Source organism: Gossypium raimondii, chromosome 4, assembly GCF_025698545.1.
Source record: "Gossypium raimondii isolate GPD5lz chromosome 4, ASM2569854v1, whole genome shotgun sequence".
Lineage (NCBI taxonomy): Eukaryota > Viridiplantae > Streptophyta > Magnoliopsida > Malvales > Malvaceae > Gossypium > Gossypium raimondii.
In genome coordinates, this window is record NC_068568.1 from 14,439,003 (window position 1) to 14,451,830 (window position 12,828).

The window sequence follows — 12,828 nt, forward strand, 5'->3', positions numbered from 1 at the left end:
ATTTATTTAATAATAATAGTAATAATAATAATATAATTACTCTAATAAACATTATGTAAAAATCTCTGCTCTTTTAAACATGTACCACCTCACCTATTAAAATGGGCACAATTGCCTATTTAGTCCCCTTTATTTTATTTTGATCTATAATTAGACTTTTACCCTTTATTCACTTTAGTCTTTTTCCTGTTTTCTCTTAATTCAACTAAATTCACTTAATTAAAATCTAATTAAACACACTACTAGACTCATAAATATTCCTAATAATTATCTACAGGTTCAATTTTCTAAAACGGAGGCCCGATACTACACTTTTCTGATGTCCGTGAATTTTGGGTCATTACAATACCTAACCAATATGCCATCATTTGGCACTTCAAATCATATACCAAAACAAGTCAAAACCAAGCCTATACCTTCATGTCACAAGTATATTCCAAATGGTTTGCATTTAAGTTCAAAAACCATACATTAAATCATGTCAAAACTTACCATTACTCTTTTCATTCAATCACATTCATTTGTACCATAATTCAAACACCTTCGTAAAGTTTATATCAAGTGATCAATTAGCACAACAAGACTATAAAAATACTAAGGTATAAAATATATTCACATATAAGCTATTACAAAACATAAATATCATTTTATCAATCTAACCAATATCACATATAACACACAATCAAAACATATACAAATTTCACCTAATACATGACAAATTGCACACCATATTTGGATTTCCATACCAAACCATGAAATGCACATTATTAACTAAAACATATATTCATCACACAAGTATAGAACATACCACTTGTAATAAGTACTTAAAACATATACTAGATACTCCTGTTACATGCCATATATCCCAAAATTAATCGTTTTCAAAATCTACAAAAAAGAATCTGGATAGTGTGATATTTGCGTTGATCCAATAGCCTGATTCCACAAAATGTTGTCTACAAGGAAACAGGAAAATGGCACGAGTAAGCTTTAATAGGCTCAGTAAGTTAACAAGTTAAAACGATAAAACTTACCGAATAAACATAATAAATAATTTAATAACAATGTTAATAGATATTAGTCTTGCCAACCATAATCATGTTGGAAAAATGGGTTTGGAAAAAGCAGCAGAAAATAAATTTAGGTAAAAACCAGAGTTTTAAAATTTTTCCAAAACAAGATCTTGGTTGTGATATCTAAAGTAATAAACACTTAATCAAAATTCTAAATTTTCAATTCGTCTAGAATGAGCACTTTGGCCGAGTAGTCTTCTCCGCTATCTTCAAACTTATGTCAGCCGAGTGCGGGCTAGTTTCGAATCATAAAATTTTTCACAAAAATTATTAGTGGGGTAATTTTAAAATTTCTCTAAACTTTTGGGTCAAGTTGAAAATCAGAAAAATATCTTTAGAAATTTTTTGGAATAATCTCTCCAGAGAATTTTCTCTCTACAACTTTCTGTTGAATTCAAGTTTGTGTAAATAATGACCCAAGACTCTCTTTATATGAAGAGAGTTTAGAGAGTTCAACTATAATTAAACTTAATCACTTTAATATTAAATTAATATAATATTTATCTACAAGATAAACATTAAATTAAATTTAATATTAAGAAAATAACTTTAATATTAAATTAATAAAATACTATTAAGATAAGCATTAAATTTAATTTAATATTAAATAATTAAAATAATATTATTTTTGGAATAATTAATTTAAAATCAAATTCCCTAGTAGAGTCCCAGTAGGAGTGTAACTCTTCCATTGCTCAACCATCGATGACCAACCACTGTCGGCCACCGGGACATCGTCGTCCTAGCCACCGGCAACGCTATGTCCGGTGATGTAGGTACGACACTCTTACGACACCCCGAGCTGGTTCGGTCTAGGTCAATGACAAGCCGACCAGTCCACTCTAGCCATTGGTTGGACCGTTGACTCAGTTTTACATACCGAGCTCGATTCGACTAGGTCTAGGTCTCGGTTTTGGGCTCCCAGGCCCAATTTACGATCTTAGATCTAATTTTCAAATTCAATTACCCATTGGGCCAATTGTCTGACTTGAAATTTGAATTCCAAAAATATCATATTAGTTTTAATTGATTTGGTTAATTTAATTTTACTTGATCAAAATTAATTTTTCCAAAAAGAACTTAGATTTTCCAAATTAAATTTTCAAGAAAATTCTTTAATCAAATTCTTTAGTTGAACAATTCTTACGACCACCTAATTTAATTTCACATCGAATAAATTGATTGAATTAAATTATTCCTGAAGTCGTAAAATTTTCTTCTGATTCAAATGCAGCCCGATCGAGCTTTTGTTGAGCTAGTAGATGGACCAATCAGACATATACAATTAGGCTCTAGTGATTGCAATTATGTTTAGAAGCATCGTTCCGATAATTTACAATTACTTAATCGTGGAGTCAGTCCACAAGAAATACCATTATTGAAAACTTCTTATTGTATACTCTTTACGAAAGTAATTCATCCAACTGCTTTGTTCAATGACCTCGTCATGTGTGTGTTACCCACATATGATATCTTTAATTCCTTTGAGTTAAATCCGTTCACTCAATACAATCATATTTTATCTCATTTTCACCATTGTGTCTTCTTAATGATTAATATGGTCACTGGCAACAAATGATTTTGATAAATTGCTCATTTGAGAACAAGTAACCCGTGGCCACGTTCCATATTTATTAATCCACACAATGCCAATAAGAGGATATCAATAACTCTTTAATTGAGCTATGAATTTCATTACTGCTAGTAAAACCATGCTATACGCAAGTCATGTACCCAATATATCGACTATGGGCTCGATCATCTTTAGAGCATAAACCTCCACTTATATCAAAGCACATGAGTTGCATACGCATGGTTAATGACTAACTTAATATTTAGGTAAATCACATCATAAACATCACAAGTGAATTAATTCACAAACGGATTTAGATTTAATGCATCATGGGTCCAGTCTAATGTATGATTCTACCAATGAATACATCTATGTCTCTACTCGTGGAGTCAACTACTCCGATAGCAAAGACTAGTCATCTCCCCAATTGGAATTGTAGACAACATAATAATCCTTTTCTGTATTTGAATCAAATGCTCACTTTGATTCTTTTACGAGATTATAGACTCATTTAGATTATCGACTGAAGTAAGTTGTATTCCTCGTAATGTAAATGTTTTTTACAATGCCACTTATCTTCAGTTTGAACTTTAGACAATCAATGGGCTAATATATGCTTGTCACAATTTTGCTATGCATGCAAATATAAAAGTCATAAATACAAAAGACATATGTAACACCCTAAACCCGGCCTAGACATTATGGTCGAATCTGGCGTGTCACATTAAAGTGTCTTATGAAAATTTAACTTGTTGGAAGAACATCCATTTTTAAGTTTTAAAAACCTCTTAATTATTTTTTAACAATCATCTAGCTAAAACGTTTGCCTTGTTGTCTGCTTTTGTTATAATAAGTTGATCTAAAATCGCGGAAGCTTTTAAAATTCTGTTGTTTAAAACTCGTGTATTTGAAAACAGTAACAGTGTGGGCCTTAGCCCAATATAGTATCAGTATAGTGCAATAATGCAAACCATCCCAATCCAGCCATCACATCACTCCGTACCACCAACACACCATGTGGGGATAAAATTGACCCACCCAGTCAACACACCAATATCGCAGCACAACTGCCAGTAATAGTATCACAGAGAAGTTGCCAGTAACAGTAAATGTGGGAAAGCCACCAGTACAGTATACTTCCCCCATATCAGTATCCCAACCCCATGCAGTATGTCATGTCAGAAATCATACGTGTATGTAGAATGTCATACTCAATCATAGTCATACATATCATAAAACAAATCGATCATACATAACATAAGGCCATAACAGTCATTTCATCTCTTAGGGGTATAACAGTCATTTTATCCTATGGGGGTATTTCGATCATTTTACCCTATAGGGGTATTTCGGTCATTTTACCCTATGGGGGTATTTATGTTATTTATTGGCCTCTCGAAAGGTCCGCAGTCACCTTGAGCAACTCAGGTAACCTAGATGGTCATAACAATGTAATGGGCCCAAGGCCCAATACTCGTCCCAAGTTGGCCTACACGTTTGTACGGCCCGTTCAACCCAGATTTCGCCTCGGCTATGAGATCTACATAACCCAGTCCAATATTTGCCACAAATCATGGATTTCATCCGTTTGGGGCCCATAAGCCCATTGGCCCACTCGACCCATCTCGGCCCAGCATGACCCATTATGGCCCAAGCCCATGAAAAAGCTCATGGAGGCCTTTACAGTTCAACACCATGTTTTGTGGGCTCGAATTACCACATGAGCGTTCGTATGCTCATATGGCCTCGACCGTCGTCTTTTTTGGCTTTTCGACTTTTGCCGATTTGCAGTTAAGGGGTGTGATTACACATCTGGATTCTATTTGCCAAGAAAACCTCCCACACCTTTGAAACCTACACTTAACCAACAAACTCCACTTAATCACTCACGCAATTAAACCATCAAATAAACACAAGTGATCACAATCGTTACTTACCATAACTTTTGATCGAGTGAAGAGGGAAGTTCGCCGATCCAATTACAATCACAAACCTTCTACCATTTGAAAAGTTTCTAGGCACCAATCGGAACTGGGTAAGCATTTAATCAACAGGAAATAAGGTAACACTATACTATTACCCTTACCAAAACGCGAGAAAGGGAATCAAACCACGAGATGTGAAACACACGGTCGACCCTCAAAAGAGAAAGAAAAGAAAGATTCGGCAACTAGAAAAAGAAAGGAAAAGATGAAAGAAGGGGAAAACCAAAGAGTAAATCGGTAGCAGTACAGTAGGACCATGAACGATAGAGTAGATGGATTCAAAAGGACAGAAGGGGGAGAAAGGTGTATTCGACAATAAAAGAGGGGAGAAAGGTGTATTCGACGATCAAAGAAAAATAGGTGAGTGAGGAGAGAAAACTGAAAAGAAAGAAGAATAAAAAAGAAGAGGTGAGGGAGGAGAGAAATTGTATTCAACCAAAAAGAAAAATAGGTAAAAAGAGAGGAGCAGCCAAAAGAAAACAAACCAGAGAGGTACCTCAAAACTTAGCAAAAATTTAACACCTACAAGCAGAGAGAGGGAAAACCACCCAAAATCGTCATGAAGAGTAAAACAAATTTGAGCACTATGCCCTCTAGTCGAATTTTTCTGAGTAACAAGTCCATTTTCGGCACAACTCCCCTCTCCCCTCACTTTCCTTGACTTTCTCCTAAAATCTCTTCCCTTATCCCTCCTTGAATCACTCTGCCAATTTCTCCTCAACTCCCCCCAACAACTCAATTCAAAATCCATTCAAACTCCCCTTAGCCGTGTTTGAGTCCAACTCCACTACCCACACAGATCAAGCAGCAAAATAAATACTGCATTGCACATTCCAGGACTTGAGCCTCAGACCTCACAGTTACACAACACGCCACCCTGCCACTTGACCATAAGCTCTTTTTGTGTCATAAAACAAGCACTAATATTTATAAGGCCTAAATGCCTATGTCCAGATTCATTTAAGAGCAAAAATAAAAATTCTGCAGCAGCCAAGACTTGAACCCAAGCTTCTCAAACACTCCATACACACACAAATCACTTAGCCATTAAAGCAAACAAGCAATCAGTGTCAAATCATGCAAAAATTATAGACTTAGTTTTTTGGGGCGTTACAACTCTACCCCCTTAACGTAATTTCAGCCTCAAAATTTACCTAATCAGAATAGATGAGGGTATTGTTGTCGTATCACCTCTTTGGGTTCCCACGTGGCTTCTTCTGAATTGTGATTACGCCAAAGCACTTTAACTAGCGGAATAGATTTCTTCTTCAGTACCTTAACCTCACGGTCCAATATCTGTACTGGCTCCTCCTCGAAGGTCAGATCTGAACTAACCTCGATCTCCTCGACTGGTACTATGTGTTTGGGGTCAGAACGATAACGCCTCAGCATGGACATGTAGAATACATCATGAATCTGGTCCAATTCTGAAGGCAACTCAAGTTGATATGCGACCAGTCCCACACCCTTCAGTATACGGTACGACCCAATGAACTTAGGGCTAAGCTTACCCTTTCGTCTAAACCTCAGTATCTTTTTCCATTGAAAGACCTTGAGAAATACGAAGTCCCCCGTAGAATACTCAATCTCTCGGCGTTTAAGATTCGCGTAAGGCTTCTGCCTATCAGATGCTGCCTTTAAATAGTCTCGAATCAATTTTACCTTCTCTTCGGTATCAGAAACTAACTCTAGCCCCAGAACTCGTCGCTCGCCCAACTCAGTCCAACAGGTAAGAGTACGACACCTACGACCATATAACGCCTCGTACGGTGCCAGTTGAATACTGGACTAGTAGCTATTATTATACGTAAAATCTGCTAGCGGCAAATAATCTTCCCAGTTCCCTTAGAAATCCATTACACAACACCTTAACATATCCTCCAGTATTTAAATCACCCTCTCTGACTGACCATCTTTCTGGGGATGAAACGCAGTACTAAAGTCCAGTCTTGTACCCAAAACCTCGTGTAACTTCTTTTAGAATCAAGACGTGAAACGAGGATCTCTATCTGATATAATAAAAGTCGGTACTCCATGCAGTATTATAATTTCAGCCATATACAGTTTAGGCAATTTCTACAAAGAGTAATCAGTACGGACTGGTATGAAATGGGAAAATTTAGTCAATCGATCTACAATGACCCATACCAAATCCTTCTTAGTAGGCATTAAGGGCATCCCACTCACAAAATCCATGGTTACTCTCTTGCCCTTCCAAAGTGGAATTTTAACTGGCTGAAGTAACCCTGAAGGTAACTGATGCTCAGCCTTCACTTGCTGGCAAGTTAAACACTTACCCACAAAATCAGTAACTTCACGCTTAAGACCAGGCCGCTAATGTAACACACGAAGGTCACAATACATTTTATTCCCGCCAGGATGCATAGCATAAGGACTATTATGTGCCTTTCGCAGTATTGACTGTCTCAAATCATTATCCCTCGGTAGACAGACTCTCCCACGGAAGTACATTACTCCTTCACTATTCCCACACCATTTCTACTTCTAACTTTCCCACGGCCTTTCGGTGGCTGCTGACCACCTCTCATTGGCTGAACAAAACCCTGGCCTGCAGCTTGCATTTGAATAGATCTCTAAGGACAATTCTTAACTTGATGCTCCATAGACCCACATCTGAAACATGCCCCAATCTTCTTCCTGCACTCACCTAGATGATGTCTCCCACAATCAACACATGGCTATGGTCTAGCAACAGAAACCCCAGCTTGGACTGGCCCATCAAACCTGGCCATCTTCTTAGGCCTTCTAGAAGAACTCGAGAGCTCTAAATCCCTATTATATCTAACCCTATCATTTTCACAGTTTTGACGCTCAAAGTGCTTCACATCCTTGGTGATTTTCACTCTCTCGACTAGGGTAGAAAAATCTCGCTCCCTCTGTGGAGCTATCAAGACTCGTAACTCATCCCGAAGTCCGTCTTCAAATCGTACACAGCGTTCATATTCAGTCGCCACTATCCCATGAGCATAACGACTCAGTCGCAGAAACTCTGCCTCATATTCTTCGGGCGTCCACATACCTTGCACCCACATACTTTCCTTGAAATGCTGACTTAAAGAAATCCCACGTTAACCGGTCAGCCTGAGTACCTTCTCTCATGGTAAGGCACCACTGATAGGCTTCATCTCGCAGTAAAGAAATTACACCTTTTAGTTTTTACTCAGAATTACAGTCGAGGTCGTTCATTATTCTCTCTGTGGCTTGCAACCAGTATTCAGCCACATTAGGGGCTACTCCAGAAATACATCTGATAATTTTTTCTCCATTTGACCGGAGTCGTTCCAAAATCGACCAATGGCCCACAGCACTAGTACTGGTCCCTGCGACCCCTTTCAGAATGTGGAGCATAGCTTAGGATAGTGCATCGTCCCCAGCCGCCTGATCGAATGATCCTGTCTCAGTCACCGGTGAAGCTGGTGCTTCCCTAGCCCTAACATTAGGTATGTGGCCTAATGTCGAAGACCTGGTGCTTGCACTTCTTCGGCCTCTACTGCGGCCACGAGTACCCTTTCCGCGAGTACCTCTAGCGCTCATATTAAATAACGTATTATCTGTTTACGAAGTTTTATGCATTGGTTAGTAATTCCAGTAATTATTAACAGAAGTCTTATGAAAATCAGTAGTCAGATTTCTTGTTTTCGTAAATCAAGGTCTCCATACAGTTTCAGTTTACTCACACTAAAGAGTTTCAGTACAGTCCTACTATCTATAGTAGTTTCTCAGTGTATTTCAGTTCAAGCAGTGTACAGTATAAAGAAACTTACAGATTCGACGTTGGAGACTCAGTGTGCCACACTTGTAAACCTTCCAAAACACTTCAAAAATAGTTTCTCAAAAATTAAAAATATTTAAAAACACATTCCACAGTCGAGTTTTACAACTTGGCTCTAATACCACTAAATGTAACACTTCAAACCCGGCCTAGACGTTATGGTCGAATCTGGCGTGTTACATTAAACGTCTTTCAAAAATTTAACTTGTTGGAAGAACATTTGTTTCTATGTTTTAAAAACCTCTTAATTATTATTTAACAATTATCTAGCTAAAACGTTTGCCTTGTTGTCTGCTTTTGTTATAATAAGTTGATCTAAAATCACGAAAACTTTTAAAATTTTGTTATTTAAAACTCATGTATTTGAAAACAGTAATTATTTTAAAAATTCGTCTTCTCCTAAACTAGCAGTTTAAAATAAGTAAGCAAAAGCCCAATTAAAAATTAAAACAAACTTAAAGGCCTTATTACAAAACAAACGCAACACATAATTTAAATTTAACTAAAAGCAAGTGTAGATTAGCTGCAATTGTGTGGCCACCTTCAAGTCCCTCGCTGCACCAAATCGCCTAAGGCTGAGGATTACCTACACGGTTGAAAGAAAAGAGTGAGTTTACGAAACTCAGTCTGCAATCCCCTATCAGTCGATCAGTATACGACATGCAGTAACAATCTGGGCCTAAACCCAATACAGTAACAATGTGGGCCTTAGCCCAATACAGTAACAGTGTGAGCCTTAGCCCAATACAATATCAGTACAGTGCAATAATACAAACCATCCCAATCCAACCATCATACCACTCCGTACCACCAACACACCATGTGGGGATAAAATCGACCCACCCAGCCAACACACCGATATCGCAGCAAAGCTGCAAGTAATAGTATCGCAGCGAAGCTACTAGTAACAGTAAATGTGGCAAAACCACTAGTACAGTATACTTTCCCCATATCAATATCCCAACCCCATGCAGTATGTCATGTCGTAAATCATATGTGTATGCAGAATGTCATAAATATCATAGAGCAAATCGATCATACATAACATAAGGCCATAACAGTCATTTCATCTTCTAGGGGTATTTCGTTCATTTTACCCTATGAGGGTATTTCAGTTATTTTACCTTATGAGGGTATTTTAGTTATTTTACCCTATGAGGGTATTTCGGTCATTTTACTTTCTAAGGGTATTTCAGTTATTTTACCCTATGGGGGTATTTCGATCATTTTATCCTATGAGGGTATTTATGTCATTTATTGGTCTCTCGAAAGGTCCGCAGTCGCTCTAACGACTCAGGTAACCTAGATGGCCATAACAGGGTAATGGGCCCAAGGCCTAATACTCGGCCCAAGTGGGCCTGCACGTTCGTGCGGTCTGCTCAGCCTAGATTTTGCCTCGGCTATGAGATCTACATAAACTAGTCCAGTATTTGCCACAGATCATGAATTTCATCCGTGTGGGGCCCATGAGCCTATTGGCCCAATTGGCCCAACATGGCTAATTACGACCCAAGCCAATGAAAAAGCTCATGGGGGCCTCTACAGTCTAACACCATGTTTTGTGGGCTCGGATTACCACACAAGCATTCATACGCTCAAATGGCCTCGAACGCCGTCTTTTCTGACTTTTTGGCTTTTACCGATTTACAATTAAGGGGTGTGATTACACACCTGGATTCTATTTACCGAGAAAACCTCACACGCCATTGAAACCTACACTTAACCAACAAATTCCACTTAATCACTTATGCAATTAAACCATCGAATAAACAAAAGTGATCACAATCGTTACTTACCACAACTTTTGATCGAGTGAAGAGGGAAGTTCGCCTATCCAATTGTAATCACAAACCTTCGACCCTTTGAAAAGTTCTAAAACGGGAGAAAGGGAATCAAACCACGAGATGTGAAACACACGATTGGCCCCGAAATGAGAAAGAAAAGAAAGATTCAGGAATTAGAAAAAGAAAAGAAAAGATGGAAGAAGGGGAAAACAACAAGAGTAAATCGGCAACAGTGTAGCAGGATAAGGAACGGTAAAGTAGATAGATTCAAAGGGACAAAAGGGGGAGAAAGGTGTATTCAGCAATCAAAGAGGAGAGAAAACCGAAAAAAAAGAATAACAAAAAAGAAAAAGTGAGGGAGGAGAGAAACTATATTCGGCCAAAAAGAAAAAAATAAGTAAAAATGGAATAGCAGCTAAAAGAAAACAAACTCGAGAGGTACCTCCAAAAATTAGTAAAAATTCGGCGCCTACAAGCAGAGAGAGGGAAAACCACCCAAACCCGACATGAAGAGTAAAACAAATATGAGCAGTCTGCCCTCTAGCCGAATTTTCCTGAGTAACAAGTCCATTTTCGGCACACCTCCCCTCTCCCCTCACTTCCCTTTATTTTCTCTTAAAATCTCTCCCCTTATCCCTCTTTGAATCACTCCACCAATTTCTCATAAAAACCCCCCAACAACTCCATTCAAAATCCATTCAAACTCCCCTTAGCTTTGTTTCAGTCCAACTCCACTACCCACACAGCTCAAGCAGCAAAATAAATACTCCATTGCACATCTCAGGACTTGAACCTCAGATCTCACAGTTACACAACATGCCACCCTGCCACTTGATCATAAGCTCTTTTTGTGTCATAAAACAAATACTAATATTTATAAGGCCTAAATGCCTATGTCCAGATTCATTTAAGAGCAAAACTAAAAATTTTGCAGAAGCCAAGACTTGAACCCATGCTTCTCAAACACTCCAATACATACCCAAATCACTTAGCCATTAAAGCAAACAAGCAATTAGTGACAAATCATGTAAAAATTATAGACTTAGATTTTTGGGGCGTTACAGAGAAAGTTTTTGAGGATATGTAACTCCAGGTTGATACGGATAACTTTTTTAAGGAGGTAAATCTATAAAAGAAGGTGTTAGCTTCTCAGAATTTACTAGTTTAGGGTTTACCTCATCAGATTTCTCAGTATTTGATTTTTTCGGTGTAGGAACTTCAACTATTGGTTAACTTTCCTCGTTTCAGTAGGCTCATTTTCAATCACAACCACCTTGGGTTCCAAAATTTTACAACTTCGTAATGCAACTACCTTGTAATGTTCCTTACCGAAACTCAGATTTTTTGTATCATTCAGCAAGGCTCCTTGTGGTCTATTACGAAGCTTAGTAGCTAATTGACCCATCTGGTTCTCTAGATTTTTCAGTGTTACTGCTTGAATTTAGATCAAAGCGTCATTTTTCGCCATGTACGCCTTCAACAAGTCCTCCAATTTGTTTGATAACTTTGCTTGAGGTGGTTTTGGAGCTTGTTGACTAAACCTTTGAGATTGGTTAGGTCTATGCTGCATATGAGTGTTCGATCCATTTCTTTGGTTACTCCAAGAAAAGTTCAGATGATTCCACGATGATGGATGGTAGAAGTTGGAATGTGGTCCTTATCCACTTCTATTTTGATATTGATTCCTTACATAACAAACATATTCGGGGTTTGAAGTGAAATTCTTTAAAGAATGACAATCCCCACAATACACACAAGAAACAACCTCATATTGACTTGGTGATTGAGCTGCAAAATTATTCAAACCATTAGTGGTAAACTGTTTCAACATTGAGGAAATAAAAGATACCTGAGCAGAGTGTGAAGTCAGTGCGTCCACTTCATGCACTCCAGCTACTCATCTTTTGGAAACTGCTTGATTTGTCAGCCATTGGTAATTATTGCTAGCAATCATTTTGATGATCTCGTAAGCCTGGTTATAAGACTTAGAAAAAATTACACCATTCGTAGAAGGATCTACCATTAATCTTATATGTGCGTTGAGATCGTTATAAAATGTCTCTAGTTGGAAAAAATGAGGAATCTCATGATGAGGACAATTCTGAAGTAATTCCTTGAATATTTCCCAGGCCTCATATAAAGACTCATCATCCAATTGTGGAAAAGTAGTTATCTCATCTCGCAAATTTATATTCTTGCTCGATGGAAAATACTTTTACCAAAAACATTTCTACTAATTTTTGCCATGTAGAAATTAAACTTGGTAGCAATAAATTAAGCCATGCTCGTGCTTGATCTCGTAACGAGTATGGAAACAACTTCAACCTTCATGAATCTTCAGTTACACCAGCTATCTTAAACGAATCACTCACCTCCGTGAATAATCGAAGGTGAAGATGTGGATCTTTCGTGGGCATACCACTAAACTGGCCCACCGTTTAAACCATTTTAAACATCACTGGTTTCAATTCGAATTCGGGTGCCTCAATATCCAACCTCTTAATTCCTAGATTTAACTCATTGAAGAGTGGCACAACATATTGTTTTAAGGCACGATCCCTATCATCACCAATCAGGATTGGGTTGTGCACATGATTGACTCCATTACCTTGTCCATCAT

At 37.9% G+C, this 12,828-nt stretch overlaps 1 protein-coding gene and 1 non-coding gene across 2 annotated transcripts; one reads left to right on the forward strand and one right to left on the reverse strand.

The window, feature by feature from the left end:
- Window positions 1–5,789: 5,789 nt before the first annotated feature.
- On the reverse strand, window positions 5,790–7,213 carry LOC128040432 (uncharacterized). The gene is made up of 4 exons (XM_052629180.1): window positions 7,142–7,213; window positions 6,780–6,908; window positions 6,528–6,640; window positions 5,790–6,375 (listed from the first exon to the last, which is right to left on the reverse strand). Exons 1-4 carry the CDS (start codon window positions 7,211–7,213, stop codon window positions 5,790–5,792), a joined length of 900 nt encoding a protein of 299 aa, XP_052485140.1.
- A 5,076-nt stretch (window positions 7,214–12,289) lies between these two features.
- LOC128040863 (small nucleolar RNA R71) lies at window positions 12,290–12,396 on the forward strand. Its single transcript, XR_008195669.1, has one exon. It is a non-coding gene; the product is annotated as a small nucleolar RNA R71 (small nucleolar RNA).
- Window positions 12,397–12,828: the final 432 nt, after the last annotated feature.